This window comes from Canis lupus, chromosome 15, assembly GCF_003254725.2.
Source record: "Canis lupus dingo isolate Sandy chromosome 15, ASM325472v2, whole genome shotgun sequence".
NCBI lineage: Eukaryota > Metazoa > Chordata > Mammalia > Carnivora > Canidae > Canis > Canis lupus.
Window position 1 is genome coordinate 934,865 of NC_064257.1, and position 19,641 is coordinate 954,505.

Below are 19,641 nucleotides of genomic sequence, written 5' to 3' on the forward strand. Positions count from 1 at the left end.
CCGCTTATTTCATACCCGTAGCTGGGAATTAGATCGGGTCTTAAACTGTCGTTAGCTGCTAACTAGCTGCTAACTGAGTATCTTTGAGCGCCGGGTCCTTCATTTACAAAAACGGAAGGGTCAGGATGGATATCTCAAAGGCTTTCCCAGCTCTCACACTCAGTAATTTTCAAATGGGAAATGGCATTAATATCAGTAACTATTTCTGTATTTCAAAGCCACTAAGTTCTAGAGTTTATTTCAGAGGATTACTTGGCTCAGCAAACTGCCAGTGCTTTTCTACAGTCTGTAAAAGAAATTGGGAAATAGAGTGCATATCTTTATTCACTCAAAAGTATTTAGAGTGCCTATTATTGCAAGACACTGTTCATGTCATCATCACAGCACTGAACAAGCAAAGGAGCTCACTCTTTGCATGGAGCTTACTTCCTTGTGCTTCAATTAATCCATTCCCATGACAAATAAATCTTTTGATTGCTTGGGACGGCAGAAATAGTGATCGGGTTGGTTTGTTTTGTATAACGAATTGTGTGCGGCTATCTCTGATTTAGCAGAAGATTAAAACTGCTTCAAAAAATGCCTGTCTTCAGTTTTCTGCATCAACTAGGCAAATAACTACATATATTTTCTTCTACTTTAAAAAGAAGGAACTTCTGCTCTGTGAAAAGACTGAGATACATTCACACATGAATTCCTGTAAAATTTTAAGACACTAAACAAAAGGCTTTAAACTCTTCCTGCAGCACGAGAATATAATTTTCTTTCGCTAGGGCCAATTCTTTAAAACAGGTTTGTTTTTTTTTTTAATTTTTTAAGAGTAATCTGTATGTTCAACGTGGGGTTCAAACTCATGACCCGCAAGATCAAGAGCCAAACGCTCTACCAACTAAGCCAGCCAGGTGCTCCTAAAATGGGGTTTTAGAAACAAAACAACATTTCCCTCCTCTTTCACAGAATGCAGGATGGGAACAGGAATATGATCTGGAACTTCAATGACTATACCTCAATAAAAGGCATCTTTACAAGCTGTAAAATAAATAAAACGAAGAGCAAACAAACTGACCCTGGGGGTAGAAAGACGCATATACTAGACCTTAGATCGGTAAAATATAAGATTATTCCATTTAAGATTATTCCATTTAACAATTTCAGAGCTGGACGGATCTTAACCCTTAGTTTTATATACACAAGAAACCTGAGATTCAAAGACATAAAGCGACCCGGCCAGTGCAAAGCCAAGATACTTGTTAGCAGCAAAGCTGTGCTAAGGATCCAGCTTTGCAGATCCCTCGTTCAGGAATCTAGGTCTATGTGAACTAACTGTAAGAGTTTTAGCAAATCCAGATTAGAGAGACAGTAGCCCTTACAGATGACACACTGTTTTAGGCTAAATGTATGACATCAAATAACGCTTGCAGTGCATTTCTCCGGGAGGCTACACAGTCTGATATTACTTATGAAGGGTTTAGATAAATCTATGGATGAAGCTTCTAGAACAGATACATTAGACACAGGTCATATTCAAGATCTCTAGGAGTAACCTGTTCAGAATTTGGAATCCCTTTTCTCTGCTAAAGAAGAGCAAATTATGAGCTTATTTAGCCAGGGTATGGTTGAAATAATAAGGACGATGTCCCACAAAGCACCCTGAACCGGGCCCCAATACCGCCCCCCCACCCCCAGTCCCACATCTTATCCCAGAGAAGTAGCTGGCTTCCTTCCAGAGTGGAGGCTGGAGGCACCCGAACTGCAGGCTGTGTGTGGGGGGGGTTGTTCCTAAAACAGGGATTCCCATCAGAGGCTGCTCGCCTTAGAGATACCTCAGAGTATCTAAAAACATGCTTAACCTTTTGAGGTCAGGGTCACAGGTGAATAACCGTGTCTTACCCCAAAATGTCTCTTGGACACATCAGTGGAGAAATAGAGGAGGCCAGAACGGTGTGTACCTGAAATCTTGGCTTTTCTGGAATCAGCATTGGACACTTTCGGGGGGCGGGGGGATGAGTTTAAAGGAAGACCCATCAACGGGCTCCTCTCCCACTTACACACTCAAGAGGTGGCTCCAACGGTCAATTTCTCCCCCCGTGCAGGCTCCCGGTTTGGGACTGATGCTCAGGTAGTGCATCACCGAGGCTCACACACTCCCGAAAAACTTTGGAAGGCGGTCGTCCCAACGGCAAGGTCGTCGGCGCGGCGGGGGTCTCCACAGCCGTCCTGGCAGGGGGCGGGCGCGCACCGGGGCTGCCAGGCTGGGGCTGCGGCTGGACTGTCCGCGCCCCTCCGGGCGGCTTCGGGCGCCTTCGCGTTCCTCCCCAGACTCGCCCGGGCAGCGGGGATGCTCGGATGCTGGCCTCGGGGCAGCCGGCGGGGGCCCGAGCGGGCGCCCGAGGTTAGGGCTCCTGCGGCCCGAGGAGGGCTGGGGGGACCCCGGCGCGCCTCCCCGCCCCCCCGGGGCCCGCCTCGCTCACCGAGGTGGCCGCCGACGACCGTGACGGCGATCTGGTCCATGAGCACCGCCCGGAAGCGCACGTCCTGCTCGGAGCAGCGCTGGCGGAGCGCGCGCAGGATCTGCACCTGCGGGTAGTCCTCGCGGATGCGCCGGTCCGTCAGGAACCAGAGCTGCGAGCACATGGCGGCCAGGGCGCCGGCGCCCCGCGGGCCCCCTCCGCGCCCCGGGCCGCTCGCTCGGGCTGGCGGGCGGCCGGCCGGCCGGCGTCTGCGCTCCGGCTCCGGCCCCCGCGCTCCGGCCCCCGCGCTCCGGCTCCGGCCCCGGCCCCGGCTCCCGCTCCGGCCCCCGCCCCGCCCCGCCCCGCCCCCGCTCCCGCCGGTGCGCCAGGCGCCTCTGCAGCCCTGACCCCGCGGAGCCGCCCGGCCACTCAGCGCCGCCGCCGGCCCGGGCAGCCAATCAGCGCGCGGCGGCGGGCGCGGGCCGGCGGCAGGGGGGCCTCGGCGGGCGGGCGGCCGGGGGAGGGGCGGGGCGGCGGGGCGGCGGGGCGGCGGGCCGGGGGCCTGCGGCGGCGGCCGGGGGAGGGGCGGCCCGGGCGGCGGCCGCAGCGTCCAGGGCCGGGGGCACCGGTGCGCGTGGCGTCGCCGGCCCGGGACGGGGAGGGCGCGCGGGGCGGGGGGCGGCGAGGTGGCCCGGCTCCGTGGCCGGCGATGCGCAGCGGGCGCGTCCCACGGCGGCCGCAGCGTCCAGGCCCGAGGGCACCGGTGCGCGTGGCGTCGCCCGCCGGGAGGGGGAGGGCGCGCGGGGCGGGGGGCGGCGAGGTGGGCCTGGCTCGGGGGCGAGGCGCAGCGGGCGCGTCCCACGGCGGTCGCGAGCACCCGAGGGCCCCGCCGCAGTCGGGAGCAGGGAGGGGGATCCCGGGGCCTGGCGAAGGTCACCCCCCCCACCCCAGTTTGGTCCCTGGCCTGGGAATTCTCTGCGGAAATCCTGGCCTGGAGCTGCGGGTGGGGTGAGGGGAGTTGGGTTTTAGCCGCCTCCCATCCGGATAATTTGAAGGTGCATTTCTCAGGGTCTCGGATTTTCTTACACTGGGCAGCGGCTCCCAGGGTCCGGCGGTTCTGGGCCTCGGACCCCCAAGGTGATGAATCCACTGGCTTAGGAGGACCCCTGGCTGGTGCCCCCCCGCCCCCCCCCCCCCCCCCCCCCACCGTACAACTGAGTCATCTTTAAATACCGTCCTCGGTCCTAGCCAATTGCAAATTCTGCCCAAAAACAATGTTTGGAGCCAGATCCTTTCTAGATAACTGCAAGACTGAAGTGAGCCATCTTTGAAGATTGCATTTGCTCTTCCAGCTCATTAAAATATGTCTTTTCTGTTTCTTGTTTTTGTTTTTGTTTTTTTCCTGCTTAGGGAAGCAAGAGTAATTTCAGGGCCGGCCCAGCAGTGACAACTTAGGAACCCATTTTAAGATGTCTCAGGTAAAGTATAGACTTCACTGCAAATAGTACGCAGATGTGTGCATTTTACCCACTGGGTATGTGTTTGGCAAAGTAACGTCTAAACAGAATTTCAAAAATTAATGCTTTTTCAAGCCATAGTAGGTAAATCCTATTGTGTTGCAATAGAACCCTCCCCCATGTATTAAAGTATCACTAAACTAGTAACCTCCAAATCCGTTTTTTTTTTTTTTTTTTTTAAGATTTTTAAAATGTATTTTAGGGGCAGTGTGTGGCTCAGTGCGTTAAGCATATGACTTCAGCTGGGGTTATGATCCCATGATCAAGCCCCATGTGTGCTTCTTGCTCAGTGGGGAATTGGCTTCTCCTTCTTCCTCTGCAGCTCCCCCTGCCTCCCTCTCTCTCTCTCTCTCTCTCTCTCTCTCTCTCTCTGTTAAATAAATAAATAAATAAAGTTTAAAAATTTTTTAAATTAATTTATTTTTTGAAGTAAATTTATAGAGAAAAAGAGCACGAGCAAAGGGAGGGGCAGAGGGAGAGGGAAAGTATCTCAAGCAGGCTTCACGCTGAATGCAGAGCCCATGGTGGGGGTGACGCTGGTGACCCAGACATTGTGACCTGAGGGAAATCAAGAGTCAGGCACTCGACTGACTGAGCCTCCCAGGCACCCCCAAAACTATCTTCTAACCACAGATCAGCTTGGGCATCAGAGACTCTATCTTCTATATTGACCATTTCCTTGATACTTCATGACATTTATTTTGTTGACCTTGGTGATCCCTCTGGGGCTTTTGCAGTATGACACATAGAAAGTCTATGAGATGATGAACCATAGTTTGCTTTAACGATTGTTTCCTAAAAGGTATATAAGGGGCCGCCCGGGTGGCTCAGCGATCTAGCGCCGCCTTCGGCCCAGGGCATGATCCTAGAGACCTGGGATCGAGTCCCACATCAGGCTCCCTGCATGGAGCCTGCTTCTCCCTCTGCCTGTGTCTCTGCCTCTCTCTCTCTCTCTCATTAATAAATAAAAATCTTTGTTTTAAAAAAAAAGGTATATAAGAGTAAATTTACAAGGCGCTTATAACCCACGTTTATAGTCATCTATGCAAGATTAGAGCGCATAAGTCATATGCAGATCATGTGCATATCCAGGCTTGAGGAGAGCAGGGTCTGAGGACCCAGATGGTGTCATCAATGCCTCACTGTCTTTGCTCTCCCTTGCTAGCAGGTTCCTACCACCCCTGTGATCTCCCTTTCCTAGGATGGGTGACAGGTGAGGACCTGGGATAGTGGTATAACCAGTTAGGAGATAGCTACATTTGTTTAGGTTAATGTTTTATTATATTACTGAATTCCTTCAAGTACAGAGATACTGTCTCTGGCATAGGATTATTTTCCCAGATGTATTGTTATATAATATTTCTCCACAGATGACTCCCAAATTCAAATTTAATTCTGACATCTCTTGAGCTCCGGCAATGTAAAAGGATGTTTTGCCATCACCTTAATGCCCCTAAAACGAAACTCATTCTTTTCCCCTCAATTCCAGATTCTACTGTCTTATTAAACTATAAGGAAAATATATTATCTCACGTAGCAAGAAATTTAGAGATAGGTTCATTTAACAGCTAAGTAACACTATCAGGGGATCTCAATTATTTCCATCTTTTCATTCCAACATTCTTAGGTCAGTACCCCCCGTAGTTACAAAACGGTTGTCAAGTCCACCTAACTCATGTGTACACATAATGTCTGGCAGAAGTAGAGAGACTGTTTCTTCTCATGTGTCCCTTTTAATTAGCATGGAAATACCTGTCTTGGAAGCCCTCAAGCCAACTTCCCGTAGTCTCATATGCCCATATCTGAACCAGTTGCCATCAAGGAGGAAGAAACTATCATAAAATTAATTATGGTTCGCCCCTATGACTGGGAATTAGAATCTCTTACCCCCAAGCACACATAGAGTTTGGAGAATCACCTGAGCAAAATGAGGGTTTCCTTAGGAGAAATGAAGGGAGAAAAGATATTAGGACAAATCACAATGTTCGACTATATAAGGTAAACATGTCAGCTAGGTTAGGCTGCAGTAACAAATGATCTCAAAGTAGCTTATAACAACAAAGTTTGTTTGTTTGTTTGTTTGTTTTTCTTGAAATACCCTACATGTTCATGGCAGGTCAGCTTGGCTATATCCTAATTTGTCTTCATGCTGGGGTTGGGCTTATAAGTGACCCTTATCCAGAACAATGTTGATCTCATGAAAGAAGAAAAGCGATTATGGTGATTATGGTGAATGACACACTGGCTCTTAATGCTTCTGCCTGGAACCGATACATTTTCTTGGTCAGAACCAGTTCACCTGGCCAACTCTGACATCCACAGGGAAGGACAGCAAAAATGTATGACAGCCGGTGACCAACAATATAATATGCCACACTCAAGGACCAGAAATAGTCAACTGCTCTGCTAATCATCTCTCCTCTCCTTAGGGTTCCCAAGGGGACTATACATACACAAGAAAGAAATTGGAATTGAAACCAAAGGATCATTTTATTCATAGCTGAGCTCACACCCAATAACCTCTAGAATAGAACTCTGCCAGAAGACTTAGTTGAATGACGTGGCGTAGGTTTAAGGCTGCTGCAGTGAAGCTTCCTAATTCCCTGTTCCCCTTCCACCCTCTACATTTTGGGGCCAGGATGCGTAGGCATGCCTGCAGAAAGAGGGGAGAAGATGATCAGATCTGTGAAGCAGACCAGCTTTCCTCTTCTAAGTGTGCGCTGGAGGCTGAGCTGGGCCTACTTAGCAGGAAATGGAGAGCAAAGCAGCACACACAGCCATGTGACCTTTCAACACAAAGTGACCCCAACCAAGTTGAATGTGGAATCCGCTGGTGTCCTGGGTTCTGACCAATCCGATTAACAAATCCTTCCTTCTGAAGGAAGCCATTAGGGCAGAAGAGAAGGGAATACCCCCATTCTCACTTCTGTTCCCTCTTACCCCATTAGGGAGAGGAACTGGATAGTCTCCTATGCATCGTCTATTTGCCTCCTCATCTGGACTGGAAGCCTCTTAAGAACCAGGGGCCAATGCATCATGTATCATGGTTTCCACCTGTCATAGGTACTCAGGTATCTGTTGATAATAGTTATAACTGTCATTAAGAGACATCATGCAATTTCGGTTGACAAAATTGTGGTCAATTACAGAAATATAGTTGGCCTTTGAATAACACGGGCGTTAGAGACGCCAACCCCCTGCAGGGTCAAAAATCCATGTATAGGGCAGCCCGGGTGGCTCAGTGGTTTAGCGCTGCCTTCAGCCCAGGGCCTGATCCTGGAGACCTGGGATCGAGTCCCACGTCAGGCTCCCTTCATAGAGCCTGCTTCCCCCTCTGCCTGTGTCTCTGCCTCTCTCTGTCTCTCATGAATAAATAAATTAAATCTTTAAAACAAATCCACGTATAATTTTTTAACTCCCTACTTAACAGTAGTTAGAAACGTAAAACTTAACAGTAAAGTTTTTCTATCGACCAAAAACCTTACTAATAACATAACAACATAAACAACACATATTTTGTATATGTATTTTATACGGTATTCTTACAATAAAGTAAGCTAGAGAAAAGAAAGCATTATTAAGAAAATCAAAAGGAAGGGTGCCTGGGTGGCTCAGTTGGTTAAGCATCTGACTCTTTTTTTGTTGTTTTTTTAAGATCTTTATTTATTCATTCATGAGAGACACACGGAGGCAGAGACACAGGCAGAGGGAAAAGCAGGCTCCCCGCAGGGACCCCAATGCTGAACTTGATCCCAAGATCCAGGTATCACGACCTGAGCCGAAGGCAGATGCTCAACCACTGAGCCACCCAGGCATCCCCCAAGCATCTGACTCTTGATCTCAGCTCAGGTCTTGATCTCAGGGTTCTGAGTTCAAGCCTCTTGTTCAAACCAACTTTAAAAACAAAAATCAAAAGGGAGGGAAAATACACTTTATAGTACTATACTATATTTATTGAAACAAATCCATGCATAAGTAGATCCACACAGTTCAAGTCTATGTCGTTCAAAGGTCAAGTGTACTAGGTTTTGTAACCTGGGATTCTAGGGCTATATTTCTCGTTTTACTTTTAACCTTCAGTACATATTGGCACAAAAGGGTATTGAGATGTGGGTCTGGACAGTGGAAAGAAAGTGATAGTCTTCATCAATATTACATATGACCCCAAGCAGATGGATGTGCCAAGTATATAGAAGATCAAAATTCAATTGACCTCAATAAATTAGAGAAATGGTGATCAATGTCAGGTTAACATGCATTAGGGAGCAAAAGAAGCATCTCACACACACATGAATTCAAGCAAGAAAAACTGGCCAGGCAGAAACGTGGCCAAAAAGACCTGATAGGTGTGGAAAACCAATAACAATGAATAGAAAATAGCAGGATGTATTAACAGAAGCCGCTGAAGCCAAATTCATCTTCACATCCCTGGGACCTTGCATTGCACCTGGCACACAGTGGACATTGCTAAGTATAAATTGAAAAAAAAAATGTGGGGACTTTGGCTTTTGTCAGATTGTCCATGCTGTTCCCTTCCCCCGAAAAGCCTTTGCATGACCGATTCCTGTCCATTCTTCAAGGCCCAGCTCAAATGTAACTCCTGTCATGTTGCCTTCCTTAAATTCATCCCACCCTCAGCTAGAAGAAAGCTCCTTGTTTCTGAATTTTCTTAAGCGATTAATATGTGCCAGTGGTGATTATTCCAGTAATGGGCATTGAGTAGTTATTGGGTGAACAGTGACTCAGAATAAGACAATCCAGGACACATCATTTCAAATTATAGAATTAATGACTAACAGAGGGATCCCTGGGTGGCTCAGCAGTTTAGCACCTGCCTTTGGCCCAGGGCGCGATCCTGGAGTCCTGGGATCGAGTCCCACATTGGGCTCCCGGCATGGAGGCTGCTTCTCCCTCCTCCTGTGTCTCTGCCCCTCTCTCTCTCTCTCTCTCTCTCTCTCTATGTCTACAATAAATAAATAAATAAATAAATAAATAAATAAGTATTTTTTAAAAAAATGACTAACAGAAAGTATCCGAAATTCTAGAACTGTCAATCACTGGCATTGACTCTCGCTTTCTGTGCTCTGGTTTCTTCTCTCTATGCTGTGTGTAATCCAGATGTCAGCTTTTCCCTCATCCTCTAATTCAAACTCCTGCCCCTTATGCCCTCATACCAACGTCTTAGTGAACAAGTCAGAATCTGCTGAAGGGAAGACCTGATTTACGTCATGTAGGCTGCAGCAACTGAAGACCCCCGATAACACACCCACACCTCTTTCTCCAGAGGAGATGCCACATGGATCTTTTCCCATCCCCTTTATGACCATACCCCCTAGCCTCCAGCCTTGCTGCTCTTAACCACCACCACCTCCCAGCCCCATGCAGATTCCTCAACCCTTCCTTCATTCCTCAGAGGAATGCATTCTATCCTAGTTTCTTTTTTTTTTTTTTTAAGATTTTATTTATTCCTGAGAGACACAGAGAGAGAAGCAGAGACACAGGCAGAGGGAGAAGCAGGCTCCCCATGGGGAGCCCGACGTGGGACTCGATCCCAGGACCCCGGGGTCATGACCTGGGCCGAAGGCAGCCTCTCGACTGCTGAGCCACCCGGGCATCCCTCTATCCTAGTTTCTACTTCTAAACCTGTGCCTGACAAATTACCGTGCTTAGCAAAACAGAAGCTCTTCCAATTACAGGACCCATCCTCTTCAGGAAATAGAAGACGATTATAAATAACATTTTTCTTATGCAAACATAATTAACCCAAAATGACTAAGTTGGGCCTGTCAATGAAGTCTTCAGGCAAAGCCTGTTGGAGTTGGCTTTTGAAGATGACAGTGGACACACAGCTTTGAGAGGCAGAGTACAAAGAAGACGTTCAGGAGGATGCTGGCTGCCATCCTGGATTAACTCGGCTCATTAGAGCCAGGTAGAAGTTTCTGGTTCTCAAGGGGCTTCCCTCTCTCTCTTGCGACAAGGCTGCGTAATTGCTTAATTGCTGCCACTCTCCGCCAGCCCCAGCCTCGTTCAGCTCTCATCATTTTTTTTTTTAATTTTTTATTTATTTATGATAGTCATACAGAGAGAAAGAGAGAGAGCCAGAGACACAGGCAGAGGGAGAAGCAGGCTCCATGCACCAGGAGCCCGACGTGGGATTCGATCCCGGTCTCCAGGATCACGCCCTGGGCCAAAGGCAGGCGCCAAACCGCTGCGCCACCCAGGGATCCCCAGCTCTCATCATTAAAGACAGGTTGGCTTTCCCCACCTTTCCTAGCTCCTCCGTCATTTGTGACCGAGTTGGGAATTCTATTGGAAATCCTCACATCTAAATAAATCTTTTAAAAAAAGAGGAGGAGGAGGAGGAAGAAGGAGAAGAAGGAGAAGGAGAAGAAGGAGAGAAGGAGAAGGAGAAGGAGGAGAAGAAGAAGGAGAAGAAAGAAGAAAGAAGAAAAGGATCCCTGGGTGGCTCAGCGGTTTGACACCTGCCTTTGGCCCAGGGCCTGATCCTGAAGTCCCGGGATCGAGCCCCATGTCGGGTTCCCAGCATGGAGCCTGCTTCTCCCTCCTCCTGTGTCTCTGCCTCTCTCTCCATCTGTCTCTGTCTCTATCATCAATCAATCAATCAATCTATCTATCTTAAAAAAACAACAAAAAAAGGAAATCCTCCCTCACATCATCTCTCCTACTCTCTCATGTTAGGGTACATGCTATGTTGCAATAAGAGACCCCAAAGACAAAATTCCCCCAAAGAGGGAAATTTATTTCCCTCTCATTCAGTGGTCCAGGAAAGACCGGTCTGGGATGAGGAAGTGGCTCTGCTTCACAGGTTCATCCCAGGACCCAGGTTCCTTTTATCTGTAGTGTGCTACCTACCCCGGGGGCATGGTCATTGTTGCCATGTCTGAGGCTGGCTCTCTTGGCCACATCTGTGTTCCAGGCCTCTGGAAGGAAAAAAGAGAGGAAAGAGGAAGTGGGGAACAAGTGGCTTCCTTTGAATGCGGTGACATGAACTTAATAGTCCTAGCTTCCATTCACAGCCCAAGAACTTGGTCCAATAGTCATGTCCACTGCAAGGAAGGCTGGAGACTATATTCCCTAATTGGGGAGGTATATGCCCAGCTACAGGGCTTCTATTACTAAAAGGAAGAGGAAAGATGGACATGAGGGTGATGAATTGCTCCCACCATACTTCCCTACCCCTGTGTGGGATAAACACCTCAGCATGGCATAAGAGACTCTCTGGACTTCCCACTGCAGGGATACCCAGCTTCTTGAAATGCCCTGAATGTGCTTTTTCTGTGTCCCACCCCCATGACTGTTCATGGTAGATCTTTCTCACTTTCCCTTGCCTGCTGGAATCAGCTCAAGCAGCATCTTCTCCAGGAAGTCTTCTTAAACCTTGGTTTGGGTTCAGTGACCCTTCTTTGTGTTCTCATAGCACACTATGCATTCCCCTCCTTTGGCATTTATCAAAGTCCTCCAGTATCTGCATGCATTTGAAATCATCTCTTTATGCTCAGTCTCTGTCTAGATTATAAGCAATTTGAGAGCAATTATGCTGTGTCTTCGTCCTATTTGTATCCTTACTACCTACCTGAGCTGGATTCCTTTAGCCTGCCAGGAGGTGAAATAAGTTGCCCCATCGCCTGATGGCCAGGCATGTCCACTGAGTTACAGCTTTCCAAGTGGGCATTCTTCTTCCGGTTTGGACAAAAGGACTAGCCTGATGCCCCTGCTGGTCTAAGATCCTGATCCTCTTCTTAACTCTTTGAATTCCTGCCTCTGGGGAGCCCAAGACCTATTCTTCTTACCTTGTAGAGGCTGACTGCCCACTTAGAACCAGGGTATGATTGCCATTTGCTGCCTTTGATCTCAGATCCCCCAGTAGCTAGGCTTCACCTGCTAAGCATCTCTTGATACTGAAACCAGCTGGGACTCAGTCCTGGCATATTCTTTATCTTGGGACATTGACAATTGACCCTTTAGTTAGGTCGGTTTTCCCTACTTCTGCTCCTAGTGGGCTCTGGCCATCATCCCCCTCATCACTGGTCATCCTGCTAAAACTCTATCATGCCTAACCTGTGAATGAATTTGCACATATTAGGGACGCCCAGGTGGCTCAGCGGTTGAGCGCCTCCCTTCGGCCCAGGGCGTGATCCTGGGGTCCTGGGATCAAGTCCCGCATCGGGCTCCCTGCATGGAGCCTGCTTCTCCCTCTGCCTGTGTCTCTGTCTCTCTCTCTGTGTCTCTCATGAATAAATAAATAAAATCTTAAAAAAAAAATAAAAGCTCATTTAAGAGTTAGGAGATAGGTCTCACCTGCATAGCTCAGGTGCTCAGAACCCTTCCAAGTTTCCCTGCCTACATTTGTTAGAGGCCATTCATTGACAAATGACAAATTCAATTTAAACTAACATAAGCACAAAGGGAATGTGCTGGCGGCTTATAACCCTTGGAAGTCTAGGAGTGGAGTTCAGTCACAACTACATCTAGGGGACTAAAAATACATTTTCTGAATTGGTCTTTCTCACTCTTTCAATCTCTTCTCTCCCTTTCTCTGCCACTCCCTCTGCTTCTTTCTTACGTTGACCCCACCCTCTCCTACAAGAGATACCTTCCTCTACACTGCCCAGAAGACAGCCCCCATTCACCTTAACACTCTTTATCTGGAATGCCAGGTGACTTTTCTTCTACCTCTAAATGAAAAAACAATCCTCCAGAAGAACTTGATTGGCTGACCCCGGGGCTAATCATAGCCAAAGCTATGGGTTCCTTGGTTGGCTGGATCCTGTGGCTGTGAAGTGGGGTGCGGCCGTTGGCAGCCTCCACAGACTCACACCGTTTGTGTGGGTGTGGGCAGACAAAACAAGAAATATCACCACACTCTGCCTTTCTAACGCCCTGAACGTCCCCAGCAAATATTTCAGGGGTTCCCACCATACAGCCCAAGCTTCACTTCATACTTCTGACATTTCTACTCTTAATGTTCCACGCTGATCACTGCTTGCCTGCCGTGTGGACCCCTGCTCCTTGGTTCCCCTGGACTGCCTGCCACTTAGGCTGTTACCACTGAGCTGGACCAGGGTTGGCCACCCTGCCGTTCAGGCCTGTGTATCTTTCTTGGACCTCCTCTCGCTTCTCTATTTGGAGATGTGCGCGTGAGCTTCCCTGACAGTCTGACAGGGGCCAGTGCATAGAGCTGTGCAGTTAGGCACAGTTGTGTGAGTTGTTCAGTGCACAAGCGCTGAGGCATAGGCACCAAAGTCTAACACGAAATGTGGTTCACTGTGGTTAAGCTACCCACCCACCCACATGTGTTCTCCAGGAGGAAGAAGCCCTTTTTCTGTTTCTGCAAGAATCCTGAGCCATGCCCCCCAGGAGCTGTGACTGCCCCTACGCAGCTGTTGGCTGGCACACACATAGCTCCTACTTCCTCTGAAAAGCAGAGGAACAGCTCCCTCTCTTGTTTGCCAGTGTATCAGAGGGATGCCACTACCTTCCACATAACACAGCAGGAGCAGCAGGGATCACAGGCCCACCCCACCCCGTCATCCAACTGTAACGTCCTCATACGCCCTCCCAATATGCCAGAGCAAAAAATAATGAAAACCGTCACAAGTGTGACAGAGCCGTCAAAAGCACACCGACAGCAGCTGTGAAAATTATAAAGCATTTTGGGTTCTGTGTTTTCTGAAACTAGCACGTTTCTTATCAAGATAGAAAATGATAAAAAAAAAAAAAGATAGAAAATGATAAAATCTAAGGGTGCCTGGGTGGATCAGTCGGTTGAGCATCTGCCTTCAGTTCAGGTCCAGGTCTCAGGGTCCTGGGACTCCCTGCTCAACGGGGAGTCTGCTTCTCCCTCTGCCCTCTGCCCTCCCTGCCACTCATGCTCTCTCTCTCTCTCTCTCTCTCTCAAATAAATAAATAAATAAAATCTTAAAAAAAAAAAAAAGGAAAAGAAAAGAAAATCTAAGAAGCACTGTGAGAACCACGTCATGGAGATACCAGCCACCACCGTGTGCACATCGAGTCACGCAGTCAGGTTGTGATGGGTCTCTGATGTACCAAGACAGGCCTTTAATGTCACACACAGCCTAAACGTGCCCCTCTCCCGCTCCCCAGAACCATGCAAGACACCAATGGTGAGTGGCTGGGTTTGACAAGTTTTGGTAAGAGCCACCCTGTAGTCCCCAGGACTACCATACTCACCAAACCTGAAGCCCTGATGCCACAGGTGGCTGCTGACACCACACCCTTTCTTTGGTGCTCCCCTGGGAATCTGGAGTCCTGCCTGCAATTAGCCTCTGTCAGCCCTGCCCCGGCCCACTGTCCCCCAGCCCCTCAGATAGAGCTACATAGAAAACATGGATACGGCTTGAGTTCTCTTCCTGGAAGCTTCCTCAGCAGTCAGCACAGGAGGCAAGAGATGCCATCTCACTGGACCCCAGCAACACCCAAATCTCACTTGCGTCCCAGTGGGCCCTCACTCCAGTAGGAATAGAGGAGCCTGTGGCTACTGTTGCCCCCTGGTGTGTCCTCTGGAGCCGTGACTCAGTGAGGCCAAAAGTGGTCACACACACATGTGCATCTCTCAACCTGTGTCCCTCATGCGGCTGCCCTAGGGCTTTATTTTTCAGTAGAAGGGCACACAATTGAAGACCCAGGAGTGCTTCATAATCTGGCCCTCAGACATTCTCTTGTTCTCCTCCTGTGTTGTTCTCAATAAAACTAAATTGGATGGGGTTCTGGCCGATGATAGGATGAGGGCAGGAGGGAGGTGTGGAAGGGAGGTCTCCTGAGGTGGTTCCTGAATACATCAAACAGAGTTAGAAGAAAGTAATTTAGAGGCAGTGTAGACAGTGCGAGAGCTGCCCGGAACCACAGGAGCGTCCATGGGATTGCTCAGATTCGAGAAAATAACAAATTGCAGGGAAAGATCATATCAGTATTGCGAGGGACACAGCTGTGAATAAATCATTTTCAAACGGATTTGCCAACAAAGAGCAGTCCTGTACCTTCTGAACTAAACCCTCTGTGGAAAGCAAAGGTGACATGAGTCACCCCCATTACTTGGAAAAACTCAAAGTAATCGACTCTGTCCCTTCTTGCCTGGGAAGCTGACAACACACTGTGTGGTATTTACTTTGTCAGGTCGTGCTGAGGCCTCTTGATTGCATTATTTTTTAAATCTTGATGCCAGTGAACGCATTAGATATCTTAGTCACGTGCAGTAGAACACAGTGTACTATGCATAGTGGAGAGGAAGTGGGATATAGGGGAGGCAGCACACGTTGGAGGGAAAAACCCCACTGAATTAGGAGACCCAATTCTTGTCCTACCTCGCTAGCACTGTTGACTAGCCAGCAATGGGATGTCAGAAAAGTCACGTAACCCTCACTAGCCTTATCTACGAGATGGAGAATCTTATATCGGATAACCCATTATTTAAATTAAACAGCCTCTGGGGCACCTGGGTGGCTCAGTCAGTTAAGAGTCCGACTCTTGATTTTGGCTCAGGTTGTGATCTCAGGGTGGGTGAGATGGAGCACCGTGTGGAGCTCCACGCTCAGCAGGAGTCTGCTGGAGATTCTTTACCCCTCTCCTTCTCAAATAAATAAATAAATCTTTTTAAAAATTAATTAAATATCCTCTAAAGCCAGCTCTAAAATACTATAATTCTGGGATGCCTGGCTGGTTCAGTCGATAGAGCGGGGGGCTCCTGATTTTGGAGTTGTGAGTTTGAGCCTCCTGGTGGGTGTAGAGATGACTTAACATCTTTTTTTTTTTTAAGATTTTATTTATTTATTCATGAGACACAGAGAGAGAGGCAGAGACACAGGCAGAGGGAGAAGCAGGCTCCCCGTGGGGAGCCCCATGCGGAACTTGATCCCAGGACCCTGGGATCACGCCCTGAGCCAAAGGCAGATGCTCAACCACTGAGCCACCCAGGCGCCCCACAACTTAACATCTTTTAAAAATAAAATAAAATGCTGTAATCCCATAGTCTCATCGGAAGCATCACCAGGTGCTCAAGAAACTCATCGATAAACACCAGGAGCCAAGAGTAAGTGAACTGAACTGGGCCAACGACCAGAAGGAAACAAGCCCAAGCTGGTGAAGACCAGAGAGACAGCTGCAAGGTCCCCCCTTGTTTTCCAGGGAGGAGTGGAATGGTGGGCACAGCAGCCACGGACAGTACTGGGAAAAGACTTAGTCCTGGCTCCACCAAATGTTCCTTTCCATCAGGGGTGAGATTAAGAGACATCAAAATGTTCTCTGTGATTTGCTTTCTTTGTCTTTTGTCTGTTGTATCTCTAGGGGAATGTGAGATTACTCACACAGCAAAGCTCATCATGTACCTATAGAGGCGGAGCTTGTACATAGCGGACCATGGTTAACACTTCCCGTTACCATACTCATTTCTATGACGCTGGAGAACGTGGCTTAGATGTGAGAGTCAAACTGTCTTCTTTTTTTTTTTTTCAAACTGTCTCCTTAATGCTAAAGCTCAGGGTTAGATGGGTTTACCACTCGGTCAGAGGAATCACTGAATTTCTGCAGGGCTCCTCTATAAGGGAAGGGCATTTATAAAACACACGACATGTGGAAGCAGAACAGAGGGCCTCTACTGTGGCCAGGCCCATTCCCCAAAGGAAGGAGTGGGAAGGGGGTTCTGCTGTTTTGTTGCTGAACTCAAACCTGTGGCTGCACCTGAGTCTGAGACACGGGTTGTTTTTTTGTTTGTTTGTTTGTTTTTAAGATTTTATTTATTTATTCATGATAGAGAGAGAGAGAGAGAGAGAGAGGCAGAGGGAGAAGCAGGCTCCATGCAGGGAGCCCGACGCGGGACTCGATCCCAGGACTCCAGGATAACACCCCGGGCCAAAGGCAGGTGCTAAACCACTGAGCCACCCAGGGATCCCCATGAGACACGGGTTTTGAAGCAAAGAAAGCTTTGTTATCATAAGGGCAGCCCAATGAGAAGGCAAGGGATCATTCCCAAAGCTACTTTGCCCTGTTGGGCCTTGGGGCAGTTTATATATGTTTGGGGAAGGAGGTATATACATGAGGGGAAGGGGAGAGGTTTCTGGAAATCTTGGGGTGGGGGAGGGCCCGGAACAATCTGGAAGTGTGCATTCCTCCAGACAACCTGGTGCCCTGGCTGTGGGATCTGGTACGTCAGATAGTTTGAAGACCAAGGTCATTATCTGTTTCCCGTCAGATTCTTATAATCAGTGTGCAAACGAGGGGTAGAATCAAAAGAGCAAAGTTGTCTTTTTTTTAATTTTTTTTTTATTGGAGTTCAATTTGCCAACATTTAGCATAACACCCAGTGCTCATCCCGCCAAGTGCCCCCCTCAGTGCCCATCACCCAGTCACCCCAACCCCCCCACCCAGCTCCCCTTCCATTACCCTCAAAAGAGCAATGTTAATGGTTAGTTGTGCACAAGGCTTAAGAGGTGTATAAAACGTAATTAGGGAATTAAATGACATGGAGCTAAATTAATAATATAACTAACACAGGTATGGTGTTTATGTTTTCAAATGGGTCCAAGGAACCAAGTTCTGCTTCCAAATTTACCAATCAGATCGCTTGCTGTGCTCTCCAGGATCATGCTGAGAGCACTGCTCTGGCCAAATGAAAGCGAAGCTTGAAATTGAGAGGAAGCACTTCATCCAGCCACTAGTCCCTATTAACAAAGTCCTAGACCTTTTCCTGGTCTCATAGGGAGGCCTAAAGTTACAGCAGTGCAACCACACATGCCCCCTCATTCTAACCTACCCCTGGAACAAAACCAAGTAGGCGTTCCTGATAGGGTGCAGGGGACAAGGAGGGAGATAGCAGGTTCATCCTGCCTCCTTCTAGCTCTGTGTCCCAGGGTGCCTTCCTCCTTTAGAATAACCATGCTTGCCACAGGGTGTGGTGATGGCTGAATTGACTAATTGCTGATTGAATAATTCTAGAATTACTTGGCAGATGCTGAATTCCTGTTGAGAGACGGTGGGGGAGTATTTGTTCTAGGAAAAATGGAAGACTATAGTGGAATCTTAGGACATCCTCCAAGGATATCCGATTCAACTTGCCAACTGACACAAAATTAAGGGCTGGCTTATTGTGGGTCTGTTTACCCCACCGATGCTACATCAGAAACCAGGATTCATTCATTCTTCTCCTCCTCCTCCTCCTCCTCCTCCTCCTCCTCCTCCTCCTCCTCCTCCTTCTTCTTCTTCTTCTTCTTCTTTTTCTTCTTCAAGATTTTATTTATTTGACAGAGACAGAGAGAGAGAGACAGAGAGATCACAAGCAGGGGGAGCTCCAGAGGGAAAGAGAGAAGCAGACTTCCCGCCGAGCAGGGAGCCCAATTGCAGGGCTTGATCTCAGGACCCTGAGATCATGACCTGAGCTGAAGGCAGATGCTTAACCCACTAAGCCCCACTTATTTCTTTTTAAATCAGCTTATAGGGGATCCCCGGGTGGCTCAGTGGTTTGGTGCCTGCCTTTGGCCCAGGGCACGATCCTGGAGTCCCGGGATCGAGTCCAGTGTCAGGCTCCCGGCATGGAGGCTGCTTCTCCTTCTGCCTGTGTCCCTGCCTCTCCCTCTCTCTCTCTCTCTCTCTCTATGTGTGTGTGTATCATAAATAAATAAAAATAAGTCTTTAAAAAATAAATAAATCAGCTTATAATTTAAAACTTTAAGATTTACATAAAAATGTGGATTTTGCAAAGATAGCAAACACACTTCCCATATATCCTGTGCTCTGTTGGCCCTATTTAGTACCATCTTAGATTACTATGGCGTATTTGTTATAATGAATGAACTAATATTGATATACATTATTATTAACCAAAATCGGTGACTTATTTAGATTTCTTTAGCTTTCACCAAATGCCCTTTTTCTGCTGCAGGATCCCATCCAGGATACCACAATACATATACTTGCCATGTTTTCCCTTGGTTAAGACACTTTTTCAGGGGTGCTTGGGTGGCTCAGTCGGTTGAACATCTGCCTTTGGCTCAGCTCATGATCCTGGAGTGCTGGCATTGAGTCCCATGTCTGGCTCCCTGCCCAGTGGGGAGTCTCCTTCTTCCTGGGTCCCTCTTTCTCTCTCTCAAATAAATAAATAAATAAATAAATAAATAAATAAATAAAATCTCTTTTTTTTTTAATACACTTTTTCAGACTGACCTTTTGGTGACCTTGATAGTTTTCAAGACAATTGGTCTGGTATTTTTTTTAAGATTGTTTTTAAGTCATCTCTACACCCAACATGGGGCTCCGACTTAAAACCACCAGGTCAAGAGTTCCATGCTCTACTGACTGAGCCAGTCAGGTTATTGCCTTTTGGGAGCAAGACCACAAGAGGTAAGGTTTGTTAAAAAACAAAATTCAAGGAGAAGATTTGATGATCTAATTCACTTTATTAAGTGATTCATGAGTTGGGCAGCATCCCACCTAGCAAGTAGGAGCTGGAAGGAGTAGAAAGAGTTGTATAAAATAGAAGATTTTTGTAGGAAGGAGGGTGGGGCAAAGAAGTTATTAGCAAAAGAAAGAAAAGATTGTTTCAGGTTGGGTCACTTTCCTTGGGGTGGGTGGGGGGTAAGAGCAGGTAGTCTCATGGGGTAGATTACCTCCTCTTCCTTTTGGCGTGGCAGCCAGGAGGACAGAGGCCC

General features: G+C 48.0%; 1 protein-coding gene and 1 long non-coding RNA gene across 4 annotated transcripts in view; one reads left to right on the forward strand and one right to left on the reverse strand.

Moving 5' to 3' along the window:
* RIMKLA (ribosomal modification protein rimK like family member A) overlaps window positions 1-2,760 on the reverse strand; it is a 35,358-nt gene extending 32,598 nt beyond the window's left edge. The window contains exon 1 of one of the 2 annotated variants that reach the window (XM_025419706.3): window positions 2,469-2,760. In XM_025419706.3, the coding sequence (XP_025275491.1) occupies window positions 2,469-2,631 (163 nt within the window). In that variant the 5' untranslated portion in view covers window positions 2,632-2,760. Of the gene's footprint in view, window positions 1-1,946; window positions 2,384-2,468 lie in introns of those variants that run through there. The other variant, XM_049093970.1, reaches the window with a different exon arrangement.
* Window positions 2,761-3,123: 363 nt separating this feature from the next.
* On the forward strand, window positions 3,124-7,658 carry LOC112642268 (uncharacterized). 2 transcript variants are annotated; one of them, XR_004804934.2, is made up of 3 exons: window positions 3,124-3,210; window positions 3,858-3,925; window positions 6,913-7,658. It is a non-coding gene; the product is annotated as an uncharacterized LOC112642268 (long non-coding RNA). The 2 variants fall into 2 exon arrangements; XR_003125115.3 differs by lacking the exon at window positions 3,124-3,210 and adding an exon at window positions 3,311-3,584.
* Window positions 7,659-19,641: the final 11,983 nt, after the last annotated feature.